Genomic DNA, 23,740 nt, shown 5'->3' with positions numbered 1-23,740 from the left:
AACAGTTAAAAAAAAAAAAAAAGGATTGACTGACTGTTTCATGTAGTTTGAAGAACTGAGCCACCATTTTAGATATTTTGATCAATAGAGACATAGAGAGCACCTATCTGCTATACCACTGGAACGGGTAATTCCTTACATTGTATAATAGGTAACGTGGAATCCTTTACATAGCATTTAAGAATATTATATATGTGCTCCATGCTTATGTAGACAATTTAGAAAATACAAATAAGGCAAAGGAAAAGAAATCTTTACTTTCTTACCAGTTTTTACTATGTATTTGTATTTTATTTACAAATTTATAACATTTCCAGACTTTTGGGTAACTTACCTTTTCTTTTTACCAACTCTGTGAGCATGTTATTTAAAGTGGTCTTCTATACTTTCAATTCTATAATCACTGTTGTGTGGTGATTGAGCCCATGGACTCTCTGCCTGCTGGTGGTTTTGAGCTGTTCGTCCCACACATCTGTAGCAGCCTCGTTTGCACCTATGGAGTCCATGGCTACCACACACCCAGGCACAAGCCTCTGACTCCCTCACAAGCCTTCTAATGGAGAAGAGCCTGAGCATTTACTTAAGAGAAACACAAACGTGTTATAGGCGGCTTTCTGTCCTTTACTACCTCTTTCCAGTACACTCAGGGCATTATACTCATGGTTGAAATTTTATACATAGGTAACTCACTTTACGTATGAATTTCAGAACCATTAAGGACATATATAACACATGTAGTGACAGGATTTCAAGGGAGCAGTTAGTTGTCATAGGGACACAGAAATGCATTTAAACAGTGGCTGTAGGCTAGGAATGCTAGCTTATCTTGCAACCTGTAAGAGTGACTGGTAGAAAAGATCAGCATGCCACAGCCCACACTACTTTCAAAAGTGCCAACATTCAGGTATGTTTAAAAAAAAAGAAAAAAAAAAAAAAAAAAGCTAATTATTTAGCTGAGTCTAGAACGCAACACCATTTTGCAAATAAGAACAAGGTGTTCTTAAAATCATCTAATGACATAATAAATCTTCCAGAAACAAAGCCATCACGTATATTGAGGGAAGATTATACTTCGTTTTGCACAGAACTTTGCCAACAGTTGCTCACCATTTCAAAAGATGACATCACCACTGACAACCCTGTTTGAGACATCTGAGTTGCCAATACAATATTTCTGTATCAATCTCATTCTGTAGCTGTCAAGTTCACAGTGATCACACATATACATCAAGCATCTACTTCACAAGTCTTCTAAAGTAGTATGCCTAAACACTTGCTTAATCAAGCATACAATATTACAAACTTCTTTCTTTTCATTTTCCATAAACAGTTCATGCATTATTCTAATTTTGTTTAAAATTTTGTGTGTGGAGAGTTCACATTATCTAAGACCTTTATTTTAAAAGAATAAAGGAGACACTAGAAAAGTTTGATTCAAAACAATGAGAAGGTATTATCTATATGTTCTATCATAAATGATCTATCATAAATATTACATATTGGTATGGTTTCCAATTGTATAAAGGATACCAAAGAAACAACTAGAAAATATGAAACTACCAGTTCCAGCAGTATGGCGGATTAGATGCTCTAAATAGCTATCGATTGAAAAACCCAAAATAGTGGATAAAACAACTTTTCTAACCCTTTTTAAATGAATCCCAGACTTGCCATAAATGTGAGTGACACAAAGAACACCCAGAGAGCAAACTGAGAACAGAGAAACCAAGAGAGCGGTAGAAGCTGACTTTTGCTATAGAGTCTAACTTTCCCTTTGACGACTATACGAGGAACAGGGAAAGGAGAGGAAGTCCAGGGCCTGCCAAAAGGGAGTAAAATACAAGACAATACCTCTCAGTTAAATTAAGGACCAAGAAGGGCTATACCCATCATTTAAGAGCTTGCAAACCCACTAAACAGAAAAGAGAAATACCTTTCTTGAACTTGATATGCTGAGGTAGGAGGACTTTTTAAAGTGGCTCCTTTAAGAAACAGCAACCACAAGCTAACCATCACCAGGGTATCCGGTCAAAATTAACACTTCATGGTGTGGTCTACAAAACCTCAAGAAGATATTTCATTTAGAACGGCCCCAGAGACCATCATCACCTAAACCCTCTAATCAATCTTAACTTCACTGTTGTGGGACAACCAAACATTATGCTCCATCTGACACAATAAACCCACAACATTGCCTCTGAAGCATCCAGAACAAGTCAGTCAGAAATGATGGATAACAACCACCCCAAACTCAAAGGCCTAGGGTCACCAGCATGTGTTGTGCTCACCAATGTAGTTTGTGAGGAATCTGGACAGCGTACAAAAGGAAGCTTTATCTGTCCATCACAATGTCTCTTCAGCCTCAGCTGTACCTGATGGTCACAAGAAAGGCAGGGGCTAGAACTACCTGGAGGCTCTTCACTCAAAAGGAGGATCACAGACCCATCTTGTGAACAAGGGCAGGCCTAAAACGTTGGGAACATAATTTACAATGACCACAGACAAAATGTTTATCTTCAAGCCTGTGAATCTAACTTGCAACGTATAGGAAACAGATGAGCAAGTTAAGCCACATCAAGAGAAAATAAGCAAATAAAGTCATTCCACAGGACAGCTGACCCAGGATTTTCAAGATGTCAAAGCACAAATTTGGGGGAGGAGAAACTGTCCTAGATAAAAAGGCTTCAGAACCAAATCAATATAATAAATCTTGTTTAAATTTTGCTTGAAACAAATGATATAGAAGGGTATTCTGAAGACAACTGGGGCTATCTGAACATGGCTAGGTTTGTAGACAAGTGGAATTATATTTAATTTAATAAGATGTGGCGACAGCGCTGCTGTTATATAAGAAACGCCCTTGTCCAGACACGGTGACTCCCACCTGTAATCCCAGCACTTTGGGAGGCCGAGGCGGGCGGATCATGAGGTCAGGAGATCAAGACCATCCTGGCCAACATGGTGAAACCCTATCTCTACTAAAAATACAAAAATTAGCCAGGCGCGGTGGTGCGCGCCTGTAGTCACAGGTACTCGGGGCTGAGGCAGGAGAATTGCTTGAATTCAGGAGGCAGAGGCTGCAGTGAGCTAAGATTGAACCACTGCACTCCAGCCTGCGCGACAGAGCGAGACTCTGTTTCAAAAAAAGAAAAAGAAAACGAAGAAAAAAAAGAACTGCCCTTACATTTCATACACACATACAGAACTATTTTGCGGAGAAAAGTTGTATCTGTGACTTAAAATACTCAGAAGAAAGTCGGAAGAGGAGGAAAAGATGAGACAGGGAAGCAGATGTGGTAAAATATTGGTAATATTAAAACCAGGTGAGGGCATAGGAGTGGTCATTATGTCATTCTGTGTATCTGTATATTAAGAATCTTCTTGTAATAAAACTTTCACAAAATCAAACACAAAACATTGTTCAAGAAGACTGGTACCCATTGGCAACTGGCAAAAGCAAAGACCCATCAATCCTTCTGAGGAAACAGAATGCAAACCCAGGCCTCAATAAAACTGTCTTATACAGACAATGGAAGCAAAAGAAAAATAATCTAGGCCATCAGGAGGACGCGGTGGCTCAAGCCTGTACATGCCCAGCCACTATAGATATGAAGGCCGAGACGGGCGGCATCACGAGGTCAAGGGAGATGCGCAGACCATCCTGCGCTAACTTCTACGGTTGGAAACCCCGTCTCTACTACAACACTAGCAAAATAATAACCGGGCGACGAGGCGGGCGCACTGTAGTCCCAGTCTACTCGGCGAGCGGCTGAGACAGGAGAATGACGTGGAACGCCGGGAGGCGGAGCTTGCAGTTGACGCTGAGAGCGGCCCACCTGGCACTCCAGCCCTGGGGCGGACAGAGCAAGACCTCCGTCTCAAAAAAAAAAAAAAAGAAAAGAAAAAATTCTAGAGAACTAAAAGAGACACAAAAATGATGGAGCGATACATCAAACATTTGCAAAAGATGTCCAGGCCCAAGCAGTTACTGGTCAGAGAAAAAATTTTTATTCTCATACTTAGGCCTTCATGCAACAAAAAAGGTTAATAAGCCACTCGCTTGAAAGTGGCGGCGGCGGGGGGCCGGGGGTCGGGGCGCGAGGCGGAGGAAGAACAAGCAACAAAATAAACATCATCAATAAAGTAGAAAGCAAGACGTAATCAAGGTGAGAGAAGAACTTCATTAAGTTTGTTTACAAGGACACACAACAGAGACAATAAAGACCAAGTCACTTTGGAAAGGGTTTTATCAAGAAAAAAAGATGAAAAACCATTATGAATTAAAATGCTTTAACTCTGGATGGTACAGAGATTAAAGTAATAAAGACTATTACAAACTTTATGTTAAAAAAGTTGAAAAATTATATGAAATGGACAAATTCTTACACATAGGAATATATATGGCAATACTCACACAAGAATAAATTTTTAACTTGAATATGCCTATATTGACAAAAGAAATGCAATCAAAAATTTTAAATGGCTGGGCACAGTAGTTCATGCCTGTAATCCCAGCACTTTGGGAGGCCAAGGTAGGAGGATCACTTGAGGCCAAGAGTTTGAGACCAGCCTGGGCAATAGAGCAAGACCTCCTCTCTACTAAAAAAAGTTTAAAAATCAGGGATAAGACAAAAGGTAAAAATCAAGAGCTATACAACCCTTTATAGCTTTATAAACACTTTTATCAAACATTCAGAGAACAGGTAACAACACAAACTCTTTTAGTAAACTAAAAAAGGGACTCGTCTTTTTTTTTTTTTTTTTTTTTTTTGAGACAGTCTTGCTCTGTCGCCCAGGCTACAGTGCAGTGGTGCGACCTCGACTCACTGCAACCTCTGCCTCCCAGGTTCAAGCAATTCTCGTGCCTCAGCCTTCCAAGCAGCTAGGATAACAGGCGTGTGCCAATACACCTGGCTAATTTTTTTTGCATTTTTAGTAGAGACGGGATTTCACCATGTTGACCAGGCTGGTCTCGAACTCCTGACCTCAGGTGATCTGCCCTCCCAAAGTGATGGAATTATAGGTGTGAGCCACCACGCCTGGCCTCCAATTCATTTTCAAAGCTCAAAAAGTACAGATACCAAAATCTAACAAGGATAATCACAGTTCAATCTAATTCATGAATTTCTGATTCAAGAAACCTAAAACAAATGTTAGTAAACTGAATCCAGTGATGCATAAAAAAGATAACATATCATGAGGCTATGTTTATTATAGAATGCAAGTTTCATTTGATACTTAAAAGGTAATTTATCTCAAAAACAGATTATAAGTAAAAACGAAGTGATCATCTCGATACCTACAAAAAAGACAGAAGATAAAATTCAGTATCCACTCATGAAAAAAATCTCTTCGCAAACTAGAAAATAAGGGAACTTCCTTAGCCCAACAGTGGACAGCTACAAAAAGAAAGGGAAAAGAGAAAAGAAAGAAAAGAAAGGGGAAACACTGTATTAAATGATGAAATGCTGGAAGGCTTCATTTAATCAGGGATAACACAGGAATGACCAGATGTTTCAAGGAATGTGTACAGAGGAGCCAGTCTGTAGAAAGGCAAAAAAGTAGGAAGGCAGTGATTTTTTAAAGTTTATTTTAATGAAAAAAACCTCAGACTTCACAAATCACTAGAATTAGCAGAATTCACAAGAATTTAAAAGGTGGCTGGACACACAGACACAGAAAGTTAATATACAAAGTCTGTTACAATTGTATACACCAGTAACAAATGAGAAAATGTAATTTTTTAAAGGATACAATTTATAATAGCAACAAAAAATAAGGTATATAGGAATAATCCTAACAAAAGCAATACAGCAGCCATTTTTTGAAGAATATTATAAAATAAATTGAAAAGTATCGGCCGGGCACAGTGGCTCAAGCCTGTAATCCCAGCACTTTGGGAGGCCGAGACGGGCGGATCACGAGGTCAGGAGATCGAGACCATCCTGGCTAACACGGTGAAACCCCGTCTCTACTAAAAAAAAAATACAAAAAACTAGCCGGGCGAGGTGGCGGGCGCCTGTAGTCCCAGCTACTTGGGAGGCTGAGGCAGGAGAATGGCGTAAACCCGGGAGGCGGAGCTTGCAGTGAGCTGAGATCGGGCCACTGCACTCCAGCCTGGGCGACAGAGCTAGATTCTGTCTCCAAAAAAAAAAAAAAAAAGAGAGAGAGAGAAAAGTACCTAAACAAGTGGAGAGATGGAAAGCTATTCCATGCAGGAGAGGCAGGGATGGTGGAGTGGAAATGTGCGAAGGCAAGCAAAGGAAAACCAGGCAGAAGAGCAAGCAGACTGCACAGTTCCTACAGCACAGCAACAGTGCCTGAAACAACAGGCGCCTAGGGCCACTTGTTGACGACAAAAATGACAAACCATCCCCGCTTCTTTTTCTAAGTGGCTGGTGCTTTTTTTTTTTTTTGAGATGGAATTTCGCTCTTGTTGCCCAGGCTGGAGTGCAATGGCACGACCTCAGCTCATCACAACCTCCGCCTCCTGGGTTCAAGCGATTCTTCTGCCTCAGCCTCCCGAGTAGCTGGGATTACAGACACGCCTCCACGCCTGGCTAATTTTGTATTTTTAGTAGAGACGGGGTTTTTCCATGTTGGTCAGGCTGGTCTCGAACTCCTGACCTCAGGTGATCCGCCCGCCTTGGCCTCCCAAAGTGCTGGGATTACAGGCGTGAGGTGGCTGGTGCTTCTTTACCAACGACAACCCTGCCCCACTTCAATCCTCCTGTCTCCAGATAAAAATTAAAATACCTAATCACAAAAGTAGCCCCAGCTTCTTGAGAGCAGCCAGTTGAGGACCACCCCTTAAGATGCCACCCCCTCCTCTTAGAGTCATCTAACACATACCCCAACCCTCCTACAGCCCCACCTTCCCCTTTCCACAGTGCTCCTGGGGCTCCTCAGGACTGCATCCTCCCTGGCCTGCAGCCACCTGAGCTAAACAAACCCATCTTTTTATTACAGGGCTATTTCTCATCTTTGGTCAGCAGGCTCCAGAAAGGAAAAAGCTATTCAAGTAAAGTGTCTTATCGTTATTCTTTTCCAAGTACCCTGTTTCACAGAAGATCCCATTATAACAATAACAAAAGATAAAATTCTTAGAACATAGCGTGATAAAAAAGAAAAAGTTTATGTGAAAAAATAAGCACATACAAATAGCAAAAGGAAAAAGAAAACCAACAACTGAAAAAGAAGGATAATGAGGATATACTACCCCTATCAGATACTAAAAGACAATAGAGAAACAGTACAGTACTAATGCATTAATAGAAGAACCAATGTAAAATAACAGAAATCCCAAAATGACCCTAAACACCATATACCTAAGGAAATTCAGTTAATGATTTTACTGGCATCTCCAGTTGATGGGGAAAGATAGTTGCAATGGTTAATTTTACACGTGATCTTGGAAGGTACTGTAAGTGAAATTAACAATTTCAACTGGAGACTCTGAGAACAACAGATTGCTCTCCATAATGTGGGTGGGCCTTATCCATTTAGTTTGAAGGCCTAACTAGAATCAAAAGAGCAGCCCCATCTAAGCAAGAAGGAATTATCCAGCAAGCTGCCTTTGACTTCATCAGACCATCGGCTCACCACCTACCAGTCTATACTGCAGGTTTCGGAAATGCAAAACTCCGTAAGCATATGAGCCAATTCCTTATAATAAATCTCCGCGTGTGTGTGTGTCCACGCGCACGCACATGTGAGCACAACTGATTCTATTCTATTATTCTATTCTATTGATTCCTCCTCTGGAGCTAATAACTCATATTACAGACAAAGGCCCAGTCTCCCTAATATACAAAGGGTTTTAAAATTATTTTAAAGACCAACAACTGAAGAGAGAAAATTCAAAATAAAATATATAAATTTACAGTTCCGGAGATAGGAAACACAAATGCTTTTAAATACACAAGACAACACTCAACACTACTCATAACAAGATAAATGTAAACTAAAACTATATGCTTAGAAAAAGAAGTGTTTCAGATTTTGGGATACTTGCATATACACAAACGAGATATCTTAGAGATGGAACCCAAGACTAAACATGAAATTCATTATGTATCAAATGTGTCTTATATATATGGCCTGAAGGCAATTTTATGCAATATTTAAAAATAATTGTGCGACTGAAACGATGTTTTACATGTGTTTTGACTGTGACCCATCACATGAGGCCAGGTATGGAATTTTTCACTTGAGTGGTCATGTTGGCACCCAGAAAGTTTCAGATTTTATAGCATTTCATATTTCAGACATTGGGATTTAGAATGCTCAATATGTACCAGATTGGCAAAAATCCAGAAGCTTTGTAAAACCATGCTACTAACACATATGTAGGAAGAGTCCTCTCACGTGCAGATAGGAGTGTGAATTGGCTACAACCTGCAATACCCACTGGGAATGCAAATGCACATACCCTTTGCCCAGCACTGTGGCTTCCTGAATTCATCCTGCAGACATTACTGCCCGCTTATGAAACGACACATATACAAAGTTTAGCATGGCATCATTGTTTCAATTCAAATAACCAGCACTAATCTAAATGTTCCTCAAAAAGAACTGGTTAAATATATCACGGTGTGTCCATAAAATGTAATGAAGCTATAAAAATGAACGAGGGATTGCTGTATGTGCTCCTTTGGAAAGATCTCCAGAAAATATATTTAAGTGAGTAAAAGAAGGGGATGAGAAAAAAATATATATGGAAGAAGGCATATAGTATATACTATATATACACCATCATTTGTGTAAAAATAGGGTGAAAAATAAAAATATGGTGGTGTGCTTCTTGATATACAGAAACTCTAAAAAAAATACAATAAACTATAAATGGTCATCCAGTCAAGAAAGGGGGTAGTGACGTGGGCAGAGGGAACTAAGATGGGAAGAGACTTTTCTCAGAATCCCTTCCTTGTACTTTTAATTTTTTGAAACCAATGAATGTATTGATTAGCCAAAATATTAAACATATGAAAAATATTGAAGACACAATGTGAGGTATCTTGATGGAACCCTAAAATTACCATCTGTATCAATCGCATTAACAAGACACCAAATACTACTAATACTTGCTAACTGACTGTCTTATGCAAAAGCAAGAGATTATGTAAACCACATTTGAAAACAAAAGGAAAGACTGCATAAAGAAATGTTCTGGTCGTTACGAAATACTGGCTGGTTAAACTAAATATGGTTGTTTCTTAAGTTTTTAAAGGTATATGAATTCAGTGTTATTAAGATTTAGCTTGATTTTGATAATATTTTAATGGTAATTTTTACTTTGTTTCAGGATAGATTATTTAGGTTTTGGAGGTGCTAAATATACCTATAATGCCAGGTATCATTTTTTTGAAAAACTTTCCAAATCTATCTGGCCATCCAACTCCCTAAAATCCAAGACTCTTCCTGTCGAAGCAGACCATCCGATTAGGCCACCTAAATGTCTCCAACTTTCACCTTTCTACCCCACAATGAATATAACTCAGATATTTTATAGTTAGGGAGTACGAACCCAAGAACAAATTTCCAATGTATTTTGAGCAACGTTCAGTTTTATTCAGAATATGCAAAAATTACTACAATTACATTAAAAAGTCATGGTTATAGAGCATATCTTACCATATAATTTATTGCATTCAAATCAATAAAATAATGATAGTAATAATCAAAGCATAAGATAGACTGAAACTAAGCACATTAAAATAATATTTATTAAGATTTTACCTGTAGGATGCTTTAAATATTTAAATATGAAAGATATTAAATAACTAATTGCCACGTGCTGGAAGTCATCAGTGAATAGTTTTTAAAGGAAGTAAATTTTGAGCTTGGTCTTGAAGAAAATGACAGGCATTCAGAATCCTTAATCAAATTGGTTTTATGATCAGAGATTCATTTCAGCATACTACAGTCAAATGAGTAATATAATTTATCTATTGAGTCCTTAAATTTTGATGACATGACAAAACACTCTGGGTCTACAGATATGTTCAATAAGGCTCTGAAAGCCCCTTGAAAAAGGTTATAACTTCATCAAAACTCCAGATACCAGCCTCTCTCATCTAAAAAGAAATTATATTAAAGTGTTTTAAAATTTTCATACACTTTAATAAAAGACTTGACCAGGTAACTATGAAATGATGTACATTCCTACTGCTACAAACCCCATATGTTACCACATTTTTTTTGCAACAGAGTCTTGCTCTGTTGCAAGGCTGGTGTGCAGTGGAGCGATCCCGGCTCACTGCAACCTCCGCCTCCCGGGTTCAAGCTTTTAAAAACATGTATGTGAAAGCAAGACTGTACTAGGTCTCAAATCCTAGCTGTTGTTTTAACATGTTTTGCTTAGAGTCATAAACTCTGTTCAGAATTCTCTGGTAAGTCACATGGAAGTGGACTCCAACAAATCCAAGAAAATATTTAAGAAACCAGCCAAACTGATTAAAATTAAGCTCCATAAATTTATTTATATTGCTTAATATCCACGATCTATTCAAGCCACAAAAGAAGTCCTTCAAAGAGGAAAAAGTCAATGCTACGTGTCCATCTTCTCTTTGCTACCTCACCACACAAAAGGAATAAAGTATTAAAATGGAAAACTGTGTGTGTGTGTGTGTGTGTGTGTGTGTGTGTGTACATTTTTTTTTTTTTTTTTTTTTTTTTTTTTTTTTTTTTTTTTTTTTTGAGACAGTCTCACTTAGTCGCCCAGGCTGGAGTGCAGTGGCGCGATCTCGGCTCACTGCAAGCTCCACCTCCTGGGTTCACGCCATTCTCCAGCCTCAGCCTCCCGAGTAGCTGGGACTACAGGCACTCACAACCATGCCTGGCTAATTTTTTGTATTTTTAGCAAATACAGGGTTTCACCGTGTTAGCCAGGATGGTCTCGATCTCCTGACCTCGTGATCCACCCGCCTCGGCCTCCCAAAGTGCTGGGATTATAGGCATGAGCCACCGCGCCCGGTCAGAAAATTTTATTTTGATGCTTATGATTGGATGTGCTATGAACATTTTATCTGGATTCAGAGTAACAGTCCCTCACTCACTACTCCTTTTCATGTCACTCATGAGTGACAGTCTCTAAAACATAAGGAAACTGAATCATTTTATCAAATAACATATATACTATTTTTCTACAAATTCTGTAAACTGAAATATATATCCCAATAACCTAAAAGAGTATTTAATGAGACTAATTTAAACTAGAAACTGCTTGACATATTTAAAGTACATGATTCCAATTAGTATTTTAATATATTGCAACTGAAGTGAATATCTACTTATAAGCGAGTTTAAAGAGAATAACACAGTCAAAGGCAACAATGTTTTCACACAGTAACACTTACCATTAAAACAAAACAAAACAAAACAAAGGTCAAGATAAAAATACCACGCATGTAGCAACTAGAAGGATTAAATGATTGATAAAATCCTTCTCCTGAATAAGCCTTAACAAAGTGGCAGAGTGCTTTCTTGAAAGGTTCAGAACACAAATGACAGGGAACAAGTAATGACTGATACTTTCTACTGCCACTAACCAATAATGCAAACAGCTATTAAACCAGTCATTCTTCTCACCCTCCAATCTCAGAAGGGGAAAAGACAGAGGGAGAGATGGAGTTAGATTAGGTTATAGCTGTGCATTTTCTCAAAACTAATTTTTTTTCCACTGAGAATATAATTTTTAATAAAGGACAGGAAGATGTTTCAGAACCAGGTCTGCCTTGGTGGAGAAAACAGGGCCCTGTGGGCCAGTGCACTATGCTCACCTGCTGCGGCTGGTACCTCTGCTGGGACTGGGACGGCAGATACTGCGCCTGGGGCGGGAGGTGCGGGGGCTGCGGCTGCTGGCTGTAATATGGCTGTTGGCCCTGTTGGCAGTAACCACTCACACCTTGCTGTCCATACTGAGGAGGCATCTGTCAAAAAGTCAAGCAAAGCAAATGAGAAAGTCAAAATGTGCAATTAAATGAAATTGAATATGGTTTCAATTTGGCAACATGAAGGGGGTTCTCTGCTAAGCAACTAAACTCAATATTTGTAATCCTCTCTTCATTAGACAAACTGACATGCTGCTTTCTATTCACATACTATCAATGAAGTCAAAAGGCAATCTGACTTTGCCTTTAAAAACCATCGTATTCTATCAGACAGAAACTATTGAATAATACCATAAAGACGGAGTAGGGAGGAAGTGCTAAATACTGAGACTAAAAAATAGCCTCTACTAAGAAAGAGAAGCGTGATATGAAATCCATTCCCACGTAACAGTGAAAATTAAAATGAACTCAAACAGTCCAGGTTAACTCAGTAATACTTTATAGGAGGCTTATGGTTGGGATGCTTTATTATGGTATATGTTTGTTGCTAAGTTCAGAATAAAAAAGTGAGAATATACCAACTGCCTTTACAGCACATATATACCAGTTAAATTATCAATTTTATTTACTATTTTTGCTAAGGATGGCATTTTCTTAGTTGATAAAACAGGTAACAATGTAAAGCAAGGCGTACAACAGTGTAAATACCAGAGGTATAGAGACAAAAATGGCCTCAACCAATCTTCTCCATCTCTAATTTACATCAGCCTAAAAATGCCTGAAAGCATTGTTTAGAGGAAAATCCTTCCTCATGCAATAAATATACCATGGATAGTATTTTTGAATTTTTTTAAATGAGAAATCTATTGCCTTTTTCTGTAATTTCAAGAGAGAGCAGGAAAGGAAAAGAAAAACAAGATATCAGGACAGCAAAATGCACTCTAGAGATACGAATGGCAAAGTCATTTTGTTTCATACCACAATATGGTCCATTGGAGAACTTCAAGAACTGGAGCCCCATAAGCAGACACACTTAACGAATTAATGATGAGCACCAGATACACACCTAAAACCCAACTCCACTACAGAAATGCTGAATGAGGAAACAGATGAAATGGTAAAAGATGAAAAGAGAAAAACATTTAGCCTCTCAGAAAAATCAGCACAGTAATTCCTAACATATACAGTGGGGTAACAGGGGAAAAAAATGAAAAAGTTAAAGTTCCTATATTTCTTTAAATCCAATCCAGATTATTTTCAAGATCTACCAAAGAGGATGAGAATAAATGTGACCACAATGTCTCACAGTGCCTCTCATCACACAGAGCCTAAGTTGTTGGAGCAGAAAAGTCTGCATTGAAAGCCATTTAACAGCACAGTTGAATTTTTTGCTTTTATTTATTTTACAGCTTGATATCTCATAATGAATGTATGTCCCTGCCATAAGCCAAGCCAACGAATTTCCATAAAATACAACTCCACATGCTAGAATACCATATACCACTACAACACACATCCTTCCGTTCAACACCCATATGTTTGATTTGATATCTAATACTATATTTCACACAAGCATCTTTGCAGTTTGATTTAAAGCAGTTAGGATAACACTTCTGCCAGTGTTAAAATGACTGTAAAGCTCAGTCAACACAGCCAGCAACTCCCCTATGAATTGCGCTTTAATATGTTGACTTTCTGGTTACAGAAACCCTCACACACAATATGGAAGTGTTGTTTGGGGAGGGGGGCGCTGTTTTCTAAGCAAGACAACAACAGGACAGATTGCAGGAACCTACTAACACTAGAGCAGCCACAAGCTGACTAGAATTTTTTACTACCCAGTCCAGCTCCAGGAAGTTTGGGTGCAGCGTGTGGGGCAAGGAGGAGGACAGGTGGGCACAGTGGAAATCTTCAATGGAGCACCCGCCTACAGAACTGAGCAAACTGAGACCTGGGTGCCCTCAAATACGCTCCTCCACAATTAAAACCAATGTGCTCTCCTTTCAGACACATGGCTCATTCATCCATTTAGGACCAACTTCACTGGCACCCACCTTCTGTGAGCCTGGGCTGAGGAAATTTGGAACAGCACAGAGGGGCTCTCCCTGAGACCTGGGGCCCAGTGCCAACCAACTGGACCCGGTCAGCTGTCCTTCAATGGGAGCCGTGACGGGACAGATTGCTCAACTCTAGTTTACCCGAAGAATCTTTGGGTTCGAAATACATGGACTCTAAGTCCAATTCCCTTCGCACGTGAGTTGTGTGAATATGGTCAATCACATGACTCTGCCTTACATCTCCAACTGCCTTCCTAAGTCATGTGGATGCCCTGCCCAGTCCCACCTGGAAGTCTATACAGGTGCCATTAAGACTTATTAAACTAGAAGTTGTAGTGCTGTCTGTAAAATATTAATTATTTCCTAAATGTTACCTTTAAAAACCAGTTTCTCAATTAGAATACCCCAGCTGACTGAAGCTGAAGTCTAACTCTTTTTTGTTTGCTTGCTTGCTTGTTTTTTTAAGACAGAATTTTGCTCTTGTTGCCCAGGCTGGAGTGCAATGGAGCGATCTCAGCTCACTACAACCTCTGCCTCTCAAGTTCAAGCAATTCTCCTGCCTCAACTTCCCGAGTGGCTGGGATTACAGTCATGCACCACCATGCCCGGCTAATTTTGTATTTTTAGTAGAGACAGGGTTTCTCCATGCTGGTCAGGCTGGTCTCGAACTCCCAACCTCAGGTGATCTGCCCATGTCAGCCTCCCAAAGTGCTGGGATTACAGATGTGAGTCACCACACCCGGCCTAAAATCTAACTCTTTAATGATCATTATTGTTTGTGTGTTAATGAACTCAGATGCAAGGCTTTGAAAGATCTAATATATACTGTTCAGACTTCTGAAACTAAATAGCATTATGAAACACAAATCAACAGGCTGCCCCACAAGACACAGAAGGCCCCAGAGCCTTCTGCTGGATGCTGCAGACAACAGCTCCTCTGATTTCTGGTGTCTGGGTGGCTGTCCCTCTCCTCAAAGGCCATCAGAGCATGCCAGCACTGCTCACCACTCAAGCTCAATCCCCACCTGAACCCAGTTAGGCTTCTAATGTGCTGAGGACCAAGACACCCACACACGCTGCCCACACAATGAGGGCCCAAAGGACCAATCCGTGAGGAAAGCACCTGAGCTTCACTGTCCCAAGCTTTGCAAATCCTATTCTGATAGCTGAGAGTTTTTAAATCGTTTAGTTCTTAACCATACGCAGGATAACTAAGATAACCAGACGGTTGCATGCAAGTGACATGCAACCAACAGTTACTGAGTGCCAGCCGGCACAGAGCTGGGGACACAGAGCACTGGTAGCTGAGGCAGCCCTCCCTCCCCAGTCTAACCCTAACCATGGTCATTCTCCTGCCTTGAACAACCTGATCTTATCACAGGGGAGACTGATTTAGTTACGTACTTAAACCCTTAACTACGTGTTCACGTTTTTGCTGTCTGTCCTCATCACTAGAATATAAGCTCCTGGAAGAGGATCTGAGTGTCAACAAATACTATTGAATGGTAAGTAAGTACTGTTCAATGATTACTAAAGCAAGCTATTATCATATGAAAAATTTTAACGAATCGAGGAACACATTATAATATGGAGATCTCTTGACTACCCAAATCTGACACACGTGTTCAGCTTCATCTACAGCCACTGAACGGTACACTAACAATAGCACGGTGTCCTTGGACAAAAACCGCTGGCCCACAGAAGTCCTGACTGTCCAGCGCATGCTTTGCCTTGAACACAGTTCTAACAATACATATATATTTTGAACCTGCAAAACTGAACTAAATGGAGATCTCAAAAAAAATGCCTCAGATCAGAACGTTTCCATTTGTTATTTAAAAATAAGAATCTGGTGCGGCACGGTGGCTAAAGCTTATAATCCCAGCACTTTGGGAGGCCAGGGTAGGCAGATCACCTGAGGTCAGGAGTTCCAAACCAGCCTGGGCAACGTGGCGAAACTCCGTCTCTACTAAAAATACAAAAATTAGCCAGGCATGGTGGCGCACAACTGTAATCCCAGCTACTAGGGAGGCTGAGGCAGGAAAATCGCTTGAACCTGGGAGGTGGAGGTCACAGTGAGTCGAGATCGCTCCAGTGCACTCCAGCCTGGGCGACAGAGCAAGACTCTGTCTCAAATAATAAGAAGAAGAAAAGAAGAAAAAGAATTTGTTTCACTCATTTCTAAATAAAGACCTTTAAGACATGAACACACACAACAACAAAAAATTTATAGCTAAAAATGATTCACTTAAATATTTATTTTAGAAAATTAACCCAATAAAGAACACAAGTACTACCTTCCACATTTCTGTATCATGTTAGATATGCAGGGTCAGGACTCATTTTTCATTTCACCATACCCTGAACTTTTTGCTCATCCTCCAAAATTAATGAAATGACCAAAGGTTACCCTCTCCCCTTTTTTCCTTCTAAAGAAGTTTGTTTTTGTTTTGTTTGAGATAGAGTCTCACTCTGTTGCCAGGCTGGAGTGCAGTGGCGTGATCTCAGTTCACTGCAACCTTTGCCTCCCGGGTTCAAGTGATTCTCCTGCCTCAGCCTCCCAAGTAGCTGGGACTATAGGTGCCCGCCCTCATGCCCATGCCCAGGTAATTTTTGTATTTTTAGTAGAGACAGGGTTTCACCATGTAGGCCAGGATGGTATCAATCTCTTGACTTCGTAATCCGCCCACCTCAGCCTCCCAAAGTGCTGAGATTACAGGTGAGAGCTGCCGCGTACATTGTTTTTTTTTATTAATTAATTTATTATTATTATTACTTTTGAGACGGAGTTTTGTTCTTGTTGTCCAGGCTGGAGTGCAGTTGTGTGATCTCGGCTCACTGCAACCTCTGCCTCTCGGATTCAGGCGATTCTCCTGTCTCAGCCTCCCAAGTAGCTGGGATTACAGGTGCGTGACACCACGCCTAGCTAATTTATGTATTGTTAGCAGAGACAGGTTTCATTATATGGGTCAGGCTGGTCTCGAACTCCTGACCTCAGGTGATCCACCTGCCTTGGCCTCCCAAAATGGTGGGATTAGAGGCATGAGCTACTGCGCCCAGCCTAAAGAAGTTTTAAGAGAGCAGTTTCCTACTAGGTTTAAAGGTACACTGACCCCACGACCCGGCCATGTACCTTGTAAGTATACACCCATGAAACACGCATGTTCCAGGAAGGATATTCAATGCAGTCCTGTCTACTACAATTGACAGAAGAGGACAAAATCTAACTCTAGGACAGGTGGTAAAGTGGAAAAGTTAACTTTGCTATAGGCACACAATTAAATGTATACAGGAGTAAAAAGGAAGGAGTAAGACATCACACATCAAAATGGTTCAAAACTAAAAAATACAATGTTGAGTTTAAAAAGAAAGCAACAAAAAGTTAATGCAGTATCATACCATTTGTATAAAATTTTAATACATAAGATATTAGTGTATACTGTTTATAAACACACATATAGCAAAAGTATAGAAACATGCATTGAAAAGGATTGGGGATGATGGGGCGTGGCTTCAGCCGTGCTTTGCTCCTTTACAAAAAGAAAGATGTGAAGCAAATTGGGTAAAATGTTATTTTTATACCTGTATATAATTTTATATACATATATTTATATATATGTACACACACACACCTGTATATACTTTATGTGTAATTACACAAGTGTGTCTGTTATATTTGCTTCTGTAATTTTCTATAAGCCTAAATTATTTCACAATTTTCCACTTTTACAATAAAGATTTTGCCTCCACCCCAGTCGACCTCCTCCCAAAAAGAGGTGGCCCTGGGAAGCTCAAGCATTCACACAAGGCAGGAGGGGACACCCCAGGAGGTGTCCTTCTGAGAAAAGCGAGCTCAAAGGCCAAGTCCCTGACTACAAGACCAGGTGCTCCAATCACTCCCAGGCCTTTCACCTAGGACGCTCCAGGCCATGGCTCTTCTGAGTTCTGGTGTCTGAGTGGCTGTTCCTCTCCTCACAAGCCATCAGGGCATTCAGGACAGAACTAGGAGGAAGCCTTCATTATGGTCTCCTCCCAAGGGAAAGAAGTGTCCGGTAGGTTGGTGAACCTCTAACAGATAGAACTTTACGCCAGCATTTCCCTAAGGGTCACTAATTTCCCTATGGGTCCTGCAAGGTACACTAATTCTATAGAATATCACACAGAAATGAGTTCTGTAATTTAAAAAAGTTTATAAAATAAATATACTATAAAAAGAAAACATACCAGATCATCACACTAAAGGATATGTGAAATTCTTTAAAAAGTCTGGAAACCTGTCCACCTTTACATCCAAGATTTCTCCAACTCATTAGACCACTGAACACTACGACACCACTGGACTGTCCACTGCACAGGACAGGCCTTTGCTGGTTTAGTTCATCACTGTATTCAGCACGCCTGTCTGGTACTAAGAGCTCGGTGAATGACTGTTGACTGAACTTCCTGAAATACGTATAGAAATCACACACCACAGTCAATGGAAACGTTAAGAGCTGCTGCCTTGCACTAAATGAATCCAGTCCAGTTCTATCTCTTGGAAAGCACAGAAAAACACTGGAACAGATATTAGAACCTCCTCGACGTGAGCTTTGAAGTTATGATACTAAAACACCCCCCAGTTTCTATCATGGATCTGGTGCCTCTGAATATCTCAATCTACTTAGGTTGTCAGTTTGTTCCTCCTTTTGGAGGAAGACAATCTATGAACAAAAGAAATACTTGGCATTGTCCTAAACTTATCAGAGACACATTCAAGGTGGTGAAAACTCCCCGCTACTGAATTCTAACATGCTACTTTTTTGCTATGTAATAGAATGAGTACCTTTCTCCTTATCTTCAATGTCTAAAGACTTTAATTTTTAATTGTGCTAAAATATACACAAAATTCACCATTTTAACCATTTTAAGTACACAGTTCAATGATGTATAAGTACATTCACACTGTTGGCCAACCATCACCACCATCCTTTTCCAGGATTTCATCATCCAAAACGGAAACTGCGCCCTGGAAATAACAACTCCACATTCTGTTCCCCACCCCAACCCCCGGCAAGCACTATTATACTTTCTGACTCTATGAATTTGGTTAGTCTTGCTATCTCACATAGGCAGAATCACACAATATTAGTTCCTCTGTGTCTGACTTATTTTGTGTCTGAGTTAGCATAATATATTCAAGGTTCATCCATGTTGTGGTATGTATCATGTTTCATTTTGTTTTAAGGCTACGGAATGTATACAGCATAACTGTTTGTCCACTCACCCACGGATAAACACTGGGCTGTTTTCAACTTTGGGGTATTGTGAAAAATGTTGCTCTGAATAGGGGTTTACAGATATCTGGTCGAATCGTTTTTACGTCTTGGGGTACATTCCCAGAAGTGGGATTGCTGGAGTATACGGTAATTCTCTGTTTAATTTTTTGAGAACTATCATAGTGTTTCTCACAGTGGCTACACCATTTTACACTCCCACCAACAGGACATAAGGGTTCCAATTTCTCCATATCCTTGACAACATTTGGTATTTTCTGGGTTTTTCTTAATATTAAGTATCAGCTGTACTAATACTGGGGGTGAAGTGATAACATACTCATTGTGAAATATGAAATTTCTCTGATCTTCAGTGCTATTGAGTATCTTTTCGTGTGCTTATTGGCCATGTATGTATCTTCTTTGGAAAAATGTTTATTCAAGTCCTTTGCCATTTTTTTTATTGGGTTATTTGTTTTGTTGTTGATAGGAGTGTTTTATATAGATATTAATCCCTTATCAGATACATGATTTGCAAATATTTTCTCCTGTTCTGTGGGTTATACCTTTTCACTCTTATCCTTTGATGCTCAAAAGTTTTTTTTTTTTTTTTTTTTTTAAAACAGAGTCTCGCTCTGTCGCCCAGGCTGGAGTGCAGTGGCCGGATCTCAGCTCACTGCAAGCTCCGCCTCCCAGGTTCACGCCACTCTCCTGCCTCAGCCTCCCAAGTAGCTGGGACTACAGGCGCCCGCCACCTCGCCCGGCTAGTTTTTTGTATTTTTTAGTAGAGACGGGGTTTCACCGTGTTAGCCAGGATGGTCTCGATCTCCTGACCTCGTGATCCGCCCGTCTCCGCCTCCCAAAGTGCTGGGATTACAGGCTTGAGCCACCGCGCCCGGCCATGCTCAAAAGATTTTAAAACTTTGAAGTACTCCAGTTTGTCCTTTCTTTTGTTGCCTATGCTTTTGGTGTCATATCCAAGGAATAATTACCAAATCCAGTGCCAAACTTTTCCCCTGTTTTCTTTTAAGAGTTTTATAGCCGGGCACAGTGGCTTATGCCTGTAAACCTAGCTCTTTGGGAGGCCGAGGCAGGTGGATCCTTTGAGGTCAGGAATTCAAGACCAGGTTGGCCAATGTGGTGAAAATACAAAAATCAGCCAGGTGTGGTGGTGAGTGCCTGTGATCCCAACTGCTCGGGAGGCCGAGGCAGGAGAATCACATGAACCCGGGAGGCGGAGGTTGCAGTGAGCCGAGATCGCACCATTGCACTCCAGCCTGGGTGACAGAGCAAGACTTCGTCTCAAAAAGAAAAAAAAAGAGTTTTATAGCTTTAAGCTCTTACACACTTAGGTGTATGATAGATTATTAATTTTTATATATAGTGTAAGGTAAAGCGTCCAATTTTATTCTTTTGAAAGACATTGTTTTTATTCTACACAATTTTCACATCAGCTTTGGATCTTTTTGTTTTAAGATGTACAGTTTGGTATTTACACATCCATTAAGAACTATTTTCTGAAAAGAACTACAGTAAATGTATACATTCATAACACACTGTATGGTCTGTCTGCATGAAATTCAAAATCAGGCAAAATCAACTTATTGTGACAGAAATTGTAACAATGATTGTGGGATATGGGGCCCGGCTGGAAAGAGACATGAGAGAATTTTCTAGAAGTGATGGAAATACTCTAATTAGGATGATGGTATCCTAGATGTACATAATTGTCAAAACTCACTGAACTGTATGTTTAAGATTTAGGCATTTTAATGGATATAAATAATAGCTTTAAAATATTGGTGGAATATGTATATATACTTAATACAGAAGTCTAAACTGTTCATCTCCATTTTTATCATTCTGTAACACACATTTTAACACATTTATGCTTAAATCATTCTTGCCTTTAGACCTAGATGTAAATTTTGGTTCATAATTAATGACTGCTCCTAGATGCTTATCAGTGAGTTTTTATGTTTTCATTTTACATAATCCAAAATATTACAGAGCAACAGGGCACACTGAAATGATCATGGTGAATATACAAAGTAAAATATGTAAGGCAAGTCACAATATGTATAGAAACAATATTCCTTTAACCCAAAATTCTACTTTTGGGAATTTATCTTAAGAAAAAGTATGAGGCCGGGTGTGGTGGCTCACACCTGTCACTTTGGGAGGCCGTGGCAGCCGGATCACAAGGTCAAGAAATAGAGACCATCCTGGCCAACACGGTGAAACCCCGTCTCTACTAAAAATACAAAAAAAAAAAAAAATTAACTGGGCGCAGTGGCGCACACCTGCAGTCCAGCTACTCAGGAGGCTAAGGCAGGAGGATTGCTTGAACTGGGGAGGCAGAGGCTGCAGTGAGCCAAGATCACGCCACTGCACTCCAGGCTGGGGGACAGTGCAAGACTCCGTCTCAAAAAAAAAGAAAGAAAGAAAAGAAAAGAAAAAGTATGAAACAAGTATGCAAAGACACGTGTATATCAAGGAGTTTACTGCAGCTCCACTCAAAAATAGGGCAACAGCCTAAATGTTTAAATGTCCATCAATAACGAATTAGATTGAGAGGAAAAAAAAAAAAATCAGAGGTGAGTTTTCAATAAAATACTCTAGAGCCATTGAAAATAACAATTATCATTTTACATTAATAACAAAAAGTTCTGTCCTTATATTATTGAGGTGAGGTTTAAAGATAGCAGGCTACAAAATCATATGTAGTATAATGTTATTTTTGAATGTGAAAATCTGTGTGTGGTATAAAGAATTAACAGCCTCAAAGAATATATACCAAAATCACTCCCTAAACCAACTCTGTTTTTCATGAATCTAGAACAAAATGAAATTTATTTAGGATTATTTATTGCTGCTGTCTTTCTAAGAGTTATCCAAAAGTATATTATAACAATTTATCTTAAACAGAAGAAAGCTCCTTAATTTTATGTGTTTGTTTTCATCACAGATTTGAACCCCTCCAGGTAAATTCTACAAAATGGGAAAGCAAAAGCAGAAGAAAAATCTTAAGTCCACAACAGCTCCATTCACATGTGGCAAATCCTGCTGGCTCCTGATTTCATAGGAAGATCAAACACCATTTTTCATGCATAAGAGACCGACTGAAAATTCCCCACAGCAAGGAATTCAGATGCTAAGCTGATGCGTGGTTGAACCAATTGCATGAGGAAATTTTATTATGTCAACATGTCCAGTCAAAAATAATGTGCTAGAAGGTAATAAAGTTTACAAGGTCAAGATCTTACAACTGCTCGACATTCCACAGTCCCAAATGAGACTTCTAAACAACTTAGGTGCCTTTTTTTCCCCCACTTTCTTATTTTAAGAAGAAAAATAAATCTTGTCCTTAGTCTTGTCTAAGGAAAAAACAAACAACAACAACAAAAAAAACTCCACAATTTCCTGAAATTCATCTTTCATCCTTGAAAAATGAGAAATAGTCAACAAATGTATATTGAGCACTTACTGTATGCACAGTACACTAAAGCTAAGTTCCTTCCAATTTTATCTGGCTTCTCTTGACTAACAGGAAAAAGACAACCCAGGATGAGAAAGAAGTTAGCAAAGTATACAAAAGGGTCAAGCAGTATCTCACACTGCAGAATGGGCTACCTGACCACCCTCACTCACAAGCTGAGTCCATGGCTCTCACGTTGCTCTGAAGTCCATTGCGTTCTGGTCTGGGTCCTGGTTCCTTCCTAACAGGTAACTTCTGGGCCATAAACATTGCCAGTTTTTAACAGGCTTTCTGAAACCAGCACATCTGGGATAATTTAACCCTCCCCACTAGCTTAGAAATTTTAAAAAATTCATATGGTAAAACAGATTTACCTTTTCTGATTTGGGAAACATTGAAAAGTTCTCATTTTTATCAGTAACAAGTCTTTTGCTGTGACAAATTTTTTTGTAAAACTTAAAAGGGTACACGATAGAAGATTATAAAGACATACACATACAATCCCTCTTGGATTTCTTTACAATTACTAATTGCCTACAAAATCTCACTGCTTATTGTAAGTTCAGCTGCTCTATATTTAGTAAATCACAGCCTCAGTGAATAGCAGGTCCGACCAATGTTCTGCAGAGTGAACATTCCATATAGCTGTGGGAACTAAATGCCTCTCGTGTGGTGCCTCTCGTGACCTCAATTTCCAGAAGTCAGGGATATGTCCTGAGCAGCCTTTATCTCCTCTTAATAACCAGTATGAATCTATTATCCATGAATTTATTTATACACTTCTTAAATTAATTTATATTTCCAGTTCAGACTATCTCTTTAGGGTAACAAGCTCTGCCACGTTATTATCCACTTTGCAAAGTGGCACATCCTTTAGTTTGCATGAAATTAACTCCTTCAAGCTTCAAGGAGTGTTGCCTAACTCTTGTACATAGAATTTGATTAACAAACGTATGGTCAACCAATGCAAGTCAATTATATCAGCCCAAAGCCTTTTTTCTTTTTTAACTATATCAAAAATTCCTTGCCAACTACTGTCCATGCCACTCTGTCCCTTGATTCTTTTCCTTGCCCTATCTAAACTGCTGTCACCCCGTTCGCCTTTATTGTGAAACAGCAGCT

The 23,740-nt window shown here is 39.6% G+C and overlaps 1 protein-coding gene across 2 annotated transcripts in view; it reads right to left on the bottom strand.

Moving 5' to 3' along the window:
- LOC108527170 (AT-rich interactive domain-containing protein 1B-like) overlaps positions 1-23,740 on the bottom strand; it is a 279,894-nt gene that overhangs the window by 195,176 nt on the left and 60,978 nt on the right. For both annotated transcript variants that reach the window (XM_017868328.1, XM_017868329.1), the window contains exon 2: positions 11,781-11,930. In XM_017868328.1, coding sequence (XP_017723817.1) covers positions 11,781-11,930 — 150 coding nt within the window. The remainder of the gene's footprint in view (positions 1-11,780; positions 11,931-23,740) is intronic.

The sequence above is a fragment of the Rhinopithecus bieti genome, unplaced genomic scaffold (assembly GCF_001698545.2).
Source record: "Rhinopithecus bieti isolate Rb0 unplaced genomic scaffold, ASM169854v2 scaffold_4673, whole genome shotgun sequence".
Taxonomy (NCBI): domain Eukaryota; kingdom Metazoa; phylum Chordata; class Mammalia; order Primates; family Cercopithecidae; genus Rhinopithecus; species Rhinopithecus bieti.
Note: the sequence above shows the minus strand (reverse complement) of the source record. Positions and strands in the feature narration are given on the sequence as shown.